The 10,278-nt window shown below is 37.9% G+C and overlaps 1 protein-coding gene across 1 annotated transcript in view; it reads left to right on the top strand.

Moving 5' to 3' along the window:
- The first annotated feature begins 1,718 nt into the window (after positions 1-1,718).
- The window catches only part of LOC136972023 (uncharacterized), a 35,695-nt gene continuing 27,135 nt past the window's right edge, over positions 1,719-10,278 (top strand). Inside the window, exon 1 of the mRNA XM_067266576.1 lies at positions 1,719-1,869. Within this exon, the coding sequence (XP_067122677.1) occupies positions 1,719-1,869 (151 nt within the window). The remainder of the gene's footprint in view (positions 1,870-10,278) is intronic.

Raw genomic sequence — 10,278 nt, 5'->3', positions numbered from 1 at the left:
TCAAAAAATTTCAGAAGAAATTCCGGCATCGAAGAAAAAAAACAGGATGAAGTTTCGATTCTAGAAGAAATTCTGTTTCAAAAAAAGCAAGAAAAAGAAGAAATTCGGCAGTTTTCACAAAGAAGTCGTATTTAATTTCCTCGGTCATCGCCTCTCGGAAGTAAATTAAATGGAATAGAAAAAAACGCGTGTTTACCGATGTCGAGAAAATAGTTTTTGGAATTGGAAACTGGAAAAGATGAATGAGAATTTGATTTTTTATGAGGTTTAATTGACTTCAATATCTTAATAAGTAAAGTTCATAATTTATTGATAAAGACAAATGACCGAGCTCTCTTTACTCATTCATAAACTGTAAGGATGCAATTAAATTTTCAACTGCGCACGTACAACCGAACAAAGATTTAAAACTAATTTTTCATCGATCTTTTGTTTTTACAAAGGATCTATCTAGGTGGCAGGATGCTGGAGGATCCAGGATCGAATCCGGGCGGTCGAAAAACTTTAGGAATTTTTTTCGGGGTTTCTTTGTTTCCGAACACCCGGCATCCTCCATTTTGGCCTGGCCCAACCCCCCATAATTGAAAAAGTTTCCGTTATTGTCCAGAGGCGAAAAAAGTAGAAAAATCGGTGTAACATAATGGCGTCTTCCGAAGCCAACAGAAGGCCCTACATAATTGTTTTTTTTTTTTACTGTCAGTTTCTGTATATAAAATGTTTATATAAATCTACCCCCTACCTTCATTATTATTTTCGTAATGGGTTCTAGAAAAAATTTTACCTAGAGCCTCGCAAATCCTAGGACCGGCTTTAGCATCTTTAGCTTGTCATTTGACCTTCCGGGACCCCACTATATAACTTTTCGACTTCGTAAACCATTGCTAGAAAAGTATTTATAAATTATGATATAAAGAGTCCGGAGTAAAAAGTGCCCATCAGGATAAATCCACCGAACACCGATCGTGGATTCGCGCCTCATCGTGGAGTTTTCCGGGTTTTCTTCGCGTTTGTAACACCTAAATAGTAGCCAATTTACCATAAAAAGTCTTCCCGGATTGCACCCCTCGGTAGATTGTATATAAAAGAAAAAAAATTTATATATAATTGCCTAGGGGCCTCCGAGACCAGGGCCCCTAGGCATGTGCCTCAAGTTTCTAGTGGGTAATCCTGTACTGACTTTAACAATATCATTATTATTTCTCTAGGAAAGAAGCGGGAATAATATCTGTATAATGAAAGAATAGTGGAGGAAGCAGGAATAAATGTTACGGATGACGTGCAGCCTAGTCCATTGCAAAGATTATGCCATCTGCCAATTCTCCATCGCCAGTTGTGTTGCGAGGCCAAAGACCATCTTGCATTTTCCCAAATCCATCGTTTAGGCCATCGTATTGCAGAAAACAATATATATAGATTAAGATTGCTTTCTCCTATCCACAAATTATATAAACGTCTACTTGTCGCTCGACAATTTGACGTTAAGAAAATGGACTTATACTCATTTATTCCCTTAAAATAACCCTAAAACCAGTGTTTATAATTTATTTTACGAGCATAAAAATATAATTTACAACAATAAATCACGGTCGAGAACGTTAAATTCTTGGCCTTGTTCCGCATCTTCATCTTTAAAAGTATTTGTAATTAATTAGATAATGGTAGAAGGACCTGAAAATTTAGGAGTAAAGCGTTCGAACAATGCATAGAAGTCAACCGAGATGTACAAACAGGGCCAACAGTTTGATTTAATGTCGAGAGAATTAAGCACCGTGCAACTCGTTGACATCCAACCGGTGGAAGGAACTCGATTAGATGTGTATCGCAATTATGTGGACCTAATTGCCAAAGACAGTGGACCAGAAAACCTTTGTAGAAGTCACAGACGAAAAGATATAATTTTCCACAACGTTGAATAATTAGGTAAATTTTCTTCCAACATATTTCTGGATACGTTTATTGGATTTATTCTCGTACAAAATGTAGAATACCATTTTACCTATAAGGTAACGCTCGTTAATAACGTGACCAGCAGGGGCCCTGGCCCCTCCTACTCTTGCGAATAAATTAATTAGGAAAAATCAAGATTTAGGTGTGTATAAACAATATATAAGGTTCTACTCTTCATCCACAGCCCTAGTAAAGACATGAGGGTAGAAGCAGGTTTGCACCCTAATTACACTATTACCGGGAGTGTTAGCATCATAGAAACAACATTAAAATGATCTTACCAATTAACATTTCGAATATTCAAAATCCGTATTATTTTAACCAATCGTCGTCGAGATAAACTGACGTTTCGTGTTTATCTCGACGACGATTGGTTGAAACAACACAAGCCAACATTTAACTATTCCGCTTGACTTCTAGCAGTTGACGTAATAAAAATCTAAGAAACTTTGTAATTTAGTTGCATTTAATTGCTAAAAGACGGGATTAATATTATTATTTTAAGCTGAAGGCATAATTCATTTCTAATTTAATGTTTAATAAATTAATGTTTAATTACATTATACATATGAATTCCATTTGTGAAATTGAATTTTCGACATAAAGTATTAAATAAATCTGTAATTGCCAACTATAGATACGGAGGGCCAACTCTTATTATGGCTGGCGGCTATGACACGTTTGGTAATTCACCAATATCTCTGCGAAATTCATTAATCAATGTATTTGATATTGTTCACCCACTTACCTGTCATCAGACCAGATGAATTAATAACATTTTTCAATCTTGTAATAAATTTTTAAATAAATAAAAGCCGCCATTTTCTCTCGGATGCAGACATATGTACAACGTTGTGTAACGTTTCATCTCGTGTCTTTCATTTCCTACTTTAACCCTTATTTATACCGATTGAACAATAATGATAATCCGAAGAATTACCAACTCGTTTGCATATAAACGTAATGCAAACTCCTCTACGTTACGCTTAATGATATATGCTTTACGTGTGTTTAATTAAGCATTGAACACATTTAAACCATTCTCTAATGTTCATTTGTGTGCGGGGTAACTGGCGTTATCCACAGTTAAACTTATAATATGAAGGCCCGCTTTTCTTTATCCATCAATACAGTTGAACCCAACTAATCGTAGGTTCTCAAATTGCTACGTCGGCATTCGGAAGGGGAGGGGAGTACGTTCAAACGTATTTGATACGGAAGGCGATTCCCCATTCGTATTTAGTGAACGCTAATTGGTCGGTTCCAATCGTAACTCGACTCGTGTACCGTTTTCGGTGCTAGTTTCGACCACAGGAATGCATCGGCACACTCGTTAGACTCTGAATTCAATCGATCGAATAAGATGCGTGCAACGTAATTTTATTACCGAACGATCGAAAGTTTTTTTTTTCCTTAAACGCTCCCATAGGTACGCCGAAGGCAATAAAATAATTTTTATCGACTCTCGGTTATCTACACCACACCTTCGATTAAACGCCTCCGAGTTATAAATTATCTATAACAACGCGAATAAAAAATTAATCTAGAATCAATTCGATATTTAAAATGGCGGATTAAAGTCCGTGTGACGTGTGATTGATTCGACCACCAGAGGGCCTGCTGTAAAAATGGCGCATAAAACGTAATTATTGTATTTTAAACGAGTCGATGGCCCCCTGGTGATCGGAGAAAAGTTACGATTTTAATCGATTATTTTCGGATTAATTTTTATTATTATTATTAATATTATTATTATAGTTTAAATATTATAGATGTTTCTTCTTCTACAGGATAAATTCTCGATTCGGGAATTTAATTTGAGTGAAGATTAAACGGAACGTCAGGTAAAGAGGGTGTCGATGAAACGATTTAGGGAAGTGGCCTAACCAAGTATTATCAATTTTGTGTTGGAAAAGTCGTAACGACGTCTGTTGTTAGTCGGCCGCGGATGAAAAATATCCGCAATTCGTCACCCGATAAACAGTTTATCTAGTGAAGAAAGAAGCGGTTTGGTTCTCCGACTCGGCGGGTAACTCGAAAATGATTTATCGTGCGCCAAAATCGATAATTGTTAGACGAGACAACGGCCATTCGCCTCCTCCGCTTCCCTGGGATAACGAGAGATTGTCGTTACCATCCGGTAAACGAAGGGATGCAGCAGGAGCAGTTTGCAGTTTGGAACCACTAATTCTTCCCATCCTCTCGAGGGCGATCACTCCAATATCTTTCCGCTCGCAGGCCAGTCGACAGATGCTGCAATTTGTACCCACGGAAGCATAATTGGTGGCGGGTTTATGTATGAAAATGAAGAAACTCTTGGATCTTTAAACGTGTGGGAAATGCGGAAGGTATTTGTGGTGTGTTGCGTGAAGAGCGTGGCACACTGACTCGCCAGAAGCTGCGACTTCGTGGGAAGTTGTAGTAGGTGGCGAATGAGCAAAGAAAAGCATCGACGTGCTAAGAATGTGCCAGAAATGACCATCTTCCTTCTTTATCGTGGTAGACACGTCGTTAATTGTAGGTAGAAGCGTGCGTGAGGGGATTGCGTGCTTCAGACGTTCGATATTAACCACAACAAATGTGTTTCGTTCCGTCGCTTTGTATCTTTGTCGGTGGGAAGTTATTTCGAGCTGGACTTTTCTTCGCATTCCCAAACACAGATTAAAGCAGGGCGGGTCGACCAGCCAAAAATATTTAAGACGAATTTAAAGAAAGTTTAGTGTCGAGAGTGTTATTCAATCTTGTTATTTTTAAGAGGTATTATTGCCCAATTATTAAAATCCACATATAATTGTTGGAGCAAGTTAAGAAAAGTATGGTACAAGTTATGGCATCTTCCTGATGCTCTGAAGTACCTAATCTAACATTATCACCTCTTCCACAATCCAAAAATTAGGAGGATGAAAATGCAGGAGTAACCTTATTAAAATACAAGATGGCTGGTTGGTTGATGGATGAAGACAATGCAACACGTGGGGTACCATATTAGGATCATCCAAGGGATGCAATACGAGAATTCTTTCAAGGAGGTGCCATACGAGACCAATTTCTATGCGAAACTGACCTATATTTAGGTGTTAGATATGTGAAGAAAATCCTAAAAAGTCCACGTAGGCGGCTTGTTGATGACACGCGAACCCACGACTGGTGTTATCCACTCGAGCGCCGGTGAAATGCAAGATGAGAATGAACAACTTGTTAGCTGTCATTTCAACCCGTGGAGTCATTTCTAGCATGACGTCAAGCTAGAAATTAATTCAGAAGGTAGGAATGATCGAGTGCGAGCGCTTTAGCAACACGTTGCAGTATCCTTATATCCGAGAATGAAGCTGGAAGAAGTTCACATCCATAAGAAACTAGCCGTAATATAAATGCAGATTTATTCTTGTTTCATTTGTTGATGTTAGCAGGGAGAAAGGGATATTCCCGAAACAGGAATTGAAGGAAATTGGATGTCGTTTGCGAGTTTTCCAATGTAGATGGTCGGGTTTTGTAGGGAAGATGCACTCAAAATTGCTTCGTTGTTTACTACCTATCGACTTTGAGATCGGAGTGACGGACGAAAAGCATAAAATATCGGTAACCGATAGAAGTTTGTCTTCTTCTTACCACTGTGACAGGTTCTTTAGGGAAAATCCGGAAGGAGAAATCAGTCCGGAGAGAGAGATGGAAGCGAGAAAATGGGATTGCGTTAGAAAGGTGGGAAGAGGAATTACGAAATGCAGTTAGAGAAAAGTCGTATATCTTAAGGCGAGCTGAAATTACGGATCGAATCCGATCGAGGATGAAAAGAAAATATTCTATAAATATGAAAAGACGGAGGAGAAGAAAAGTCTTCCCTCCGCCAAAAGGAAAAATCTCCATTAACCGAATTTTCGATACCTTTATCGAATGGAGAAAATGGCGCATTTATTTTTCGTATTCCTCGTTATCGTTAAGTTCTGTTACGGTCCGTGAATATTTTTAAAATAGTTTCTCCCGCCTTGCAGCGATTTCCGACTACCAGAAATCCCCTAAAATTTGAATCGTTGCCTCCCTTTATTCATCGAGAAGTTGATTCGATCCGCAGTTTGATCAGAAATCTTACGAGCAAAATTCCACACTTTTTTGAATATTCGAGTTCGATTTATCGATTGCTCCCAGCGTATCAATTCAGAGATGGTTTGGGCCATTTTCTACCCCGTTTTTTTACTTTGAAGACCAACTTTTCCACTTTGTAATCCAAGAAAACAAGATACTAGTAACAGTTTTGGTATTGTCATTTTCTGTTTCTATGACTTTCTACTGTTTCGGGTCTCAAAACAGGTTTTAGAATTTACCCAATCTTCATTGAAACAACAAAAGATGATTGTTTATGGAGGGGGTGGAAAACTGTAAAAGACGGCCAAAGATAGATGCCGAAAGATAGGAAAATAAAGAAATTAGAGAAGAAAGAATAATTGGAATTTCAAACAAATTTGGTAGAAGGATCAAAAGGAAAGAGATTTAGAGAAAGAGAAAGAGTAATTCCTTTCGTTATGTAAGAAAAATTTGACTAAAAGTTTGAAGCATCCTCAGGGAGGAGGGGATGCTAATGGCCGGAATCTTCTCCACACGACGTACGAAGGTAGACGAATCTCTTTAAACGTGCGCCAATTTATTTTGAAAGGGCGAACGAACACAAAAATAACTTTCTCGGGTCGCTCTGTGAAGCAGAAACAAAATGCTGTCGACGACATAAAGAGTTTGAAATATGGCGTCGTGTGGAGCAACGTCGTTAATTTTAACCAAAAGTAATAAGAAAATTACAGTTTTAAGGACGTAAAACTTTAGAAAATTTCGATAAAATTTCGTTTGTTCTTTCTCTTTTGCTCATTTACCATCGACGAGTCGTATTCGTCAGGATGCTTTGTTTTCACCAGTTTCTATAGAAACCAGAAAAATAATTCACTGCAACAACAAACAATATAAACTACACGAGGAATGATTGTTTACAGTATTGATACGATCCGAGAAGTGGAAGTCAGTGTAATTTAGATATTAAATTAGTTTGACAAGTGAGCGATTGCAGCACACGCAAGCAGATTAACACCCCGAATTTTGCGGGAGTTAATTTAATCTATATCGACTTTTCGTGGTGTAGAGGAGGATTATAATGGCGTCAACAGTTTTAATCGCATTGTTTTAGGAAGGGTCGTGCCAAAACATTCTAAACTTTTGTTTCGCAGCGGATTTCCTAGTAAAGCCTTATAACCAATACACCAATCTTTAGGGAGCGACCTAACTTTGGAAACACCCCCGGAAGGGGATGTAACTCTCCCCTAAAATTTTCTTCTGTTAGAACTGTAAAGATAGTTATTAGCCCTTAAAGCAAGGGATAGAACCAACAGTTAGGGGGTAGAATGGTTTATTAAGAAATTAGACTAGTTGTTTGCTCATAAGGAGTGGGGTTTAGGAAATTATTATACCTCGAATCTGTTAGTACCAGTTCCCTCCTGTAAGTAAACTGGAAATCTAGTTGCAGCAAAGGTGCGTGCGCATGTGTTGTAGAGGTGGAAGTGGAGAAGCCGCTGTATCTGGCTAGCGAGGATCGAAGTAGCTTTCGTCTGTGTGTGTGAGTGAGGGAGAACACAAAAGAAAAGAGAAAAATACGATACTTGTCTCGAAAATAAATTAGAAAAGACAATAATTTTTTATATTCTTTATCTGTTCTGTAAGGGAGCGATCGATGAAAGACTTCTTGTGTCGGGTGCCACCTTAGACAAACGTATAGCTGCCCGAAATTATAGATCGACTAAAAAATCGGTGCGCTGTCTTACCTTTACCAGTTTCTAACTTACTTTTCGTATGCAAAATTATCGAAAATACTCGTATGTAACACGCAACATCTCTATTTTCAATATAAAACTGTAACGTAATTGAGAATTGCCTACCTAAAAATCGCTGATTGAGTTGTTTGCTCTCTCTCTCTCCTCTCCTTCTCTTTTCACTTCTTTCCCCCTTCTCTCGCTGTCTTCTTCTTCTTCTTCTCTCTCTTCACTCTCCTTATGTAATTTTGCGGGTGAGATGTCCCTCGTATGTAAACAAGCCATAAACTTATAGTTTAAAGTATTGTTTACGCGCGTGAAGTGCCTTTGCACATCTTATATTAGTCACATTCCCCTGCTAAATCGTATAATGGAGACGTGTGATACTTGTTCAAAAATCGATAGCGTGTATCAGATTACTCGTATACAGATCCAGAATAAATTAATATCAATCTCGATAAAAATCACAGCATCATCATCCGGTGAAACTAACGACATTTAAATTAGCTTCGGATTAAGGTCTTGTTGCTTATGTTATAACGAGGGAATCGTTTAGGATCGCATCTTTTAACGAGTAGGCCGCGATCTCCGAGCTTCGGGAGAGTTTCTAGAGTTACACATTTCTCCACTTGTTAAAGTTACTTTTGGACAGATGTTACTTTCCGCAAGCATCCACCTTCTTATTCCCGTAACTAATGTTAGTTTAATAATTAAATTAACTTAAACCGACAATCTCTTAATTAATTTCCAAAGTTTTGATAATCATCCTTAAACATTTCATGCGCTAAATCGAGGAAAAATCTATTTTGTAAATCGCCGTCTCGCCCGTAACACAAATAGCTCCTGCATCCCTTTTATGCAAATAGGCCACGTGACTAGAGCGAAACGTCCTTTGTATCCCTGACAGTGTTGGAGAGATTAATGGCATTCCTATGCACGTATATACCAGTCGAGTGTTTTCGTTTGGAAGTCTTTGTTTCGCCAATTCGATCAATTGAAAAAAAACGTCACTCCATTTTTAAGAGTATCGATTAACACACGTGACTCCGTGACGAGTGTTAAATATGTAATAATAATTTTCGAACGTATCTATTAAGGAATAATTACAGAATTAGTTTTGTCCAGCGAGCGTTATCGTCCTCCTTTGTAATCAAAGGAGATAATTAGGCTCATTATTCCTCCCCACATTTATACCCCAAACATGGAAAACATGCGGGAAAAATCGAATTAATTACCTTATTTTATTATTATCTTCTTTACTTATTATCAAATTATTATTTTTTCTGAGTTAAATAGAGTTTAATTTTATATAATAAATCTTCGAAAATACTCTAGAAGTATTTGTTTCCTTGTTTCTTATCCTCTGAAAGAGACGTTTTTGCTTAAATTAGAAAAAAAAAAACATGCGCAATTTCGGGGTAGGAAGACCTAGATCTATGTCGTAAGCATATGAAGAATCGTTAAAACGGGGTTAAAAGTACGTAGGGTGGGTAGTTAGACAATGATTTGATTGGCATCCCTTGTATTTAAATGGCATTTGTGTTTATAAAGTGTCACAAAGTAAAACGAACACTAAAGTATTGTTTATGGGGGGGGAACGAAAGAGAACACGAGCGAATAAAAGATCCAATAACAGATGTTACAGTTCGAGGTGTTAGCTGTGATTGTTTACCGAGCCAACAACAAACGAAAAGTAATGGAGATATAGTCGAATTCGACTGATTGATGATAATGATGATGATGATGGAGGTAACGTATGCGTTTACAAATGATTCTAAATGAATTACTTCAGTTATTATTCCGAGTTCCAGATGTTACGCTCGTACACCATTTTAGTGTCGCCCGTTCGACGTATGAAAGGGAAAATATCCCTAAATAAGACCCCAGCAAATCACAGATGACATCGATTTTTCCAATTTAAAATACCGAAAATCTTCTCTCCCCGACGAGAAATGCCAATTCGTTTTTGTGTGTGTGTGTGTGTATGTATATACTGTAGCCTATATAAAAAAGAGAATCGGTAGTTATTATTTCGCGTGTTTGCACATAAAATCTCGTTGGTCCACTACATTAGGCACATTAACCTATTTTGGAACAATTTGGAAGAGTCCGTTTTAACTTTCGCCTGCCCGAAATTGCGCATTTTACTCGTAGTCGGATACAAACTGCCTCCTTTCTACTGGCAACAATCCAACTCCACACTTTGGGATTTTGGCTCCGAATGCGACTTTTTCTCTCCATTATATATTACGACTCCTGTTCGGGGCTGCAGTTGCGGTATTCATTAACCTGTACTGTATTATTAACTAGGAGGAACAAGGGACGTAAATTTCTACACGAAGAAGAATCGAGATCGACGAGATCCTACTTTAATAAAAAAGAAAAAAAAATGGCGAAGTTACTCGAGATTTTAAACACGTTTCATTTCTTTCGGATAATGTATAAGAGCCACAATTTTGCGGGCGATTAGACGAGGGAAAGACAAGCAGGCGACTGGAATAGAGAAAAGAAAAATCTGTCTTGAAGTGCCCGAGAGAGGAGGAAA

The sequence above is a fragment of the Centruroides vittatus genome, unplaced genomic scaffold, assembly GCF_030686945.1.
Source record: "Centruroides vittatus isolate TY-2023 unplaced genomic scaffold, ASM3068694v2 contig_2747, whole genome shotgun sequence".
Classification (NCBI taxonomy): domain Eukaryota; kingdom Metazoa; phylum Arthropoda; class Arachnida; order Scorpiones; family Buthidae; genus Centruroides; species Centruroides vittatus.
Note: the sequence above shows the minus strand (reverse complement) of the source record. Positions and strands in the feature narration are given on the sequence as shown.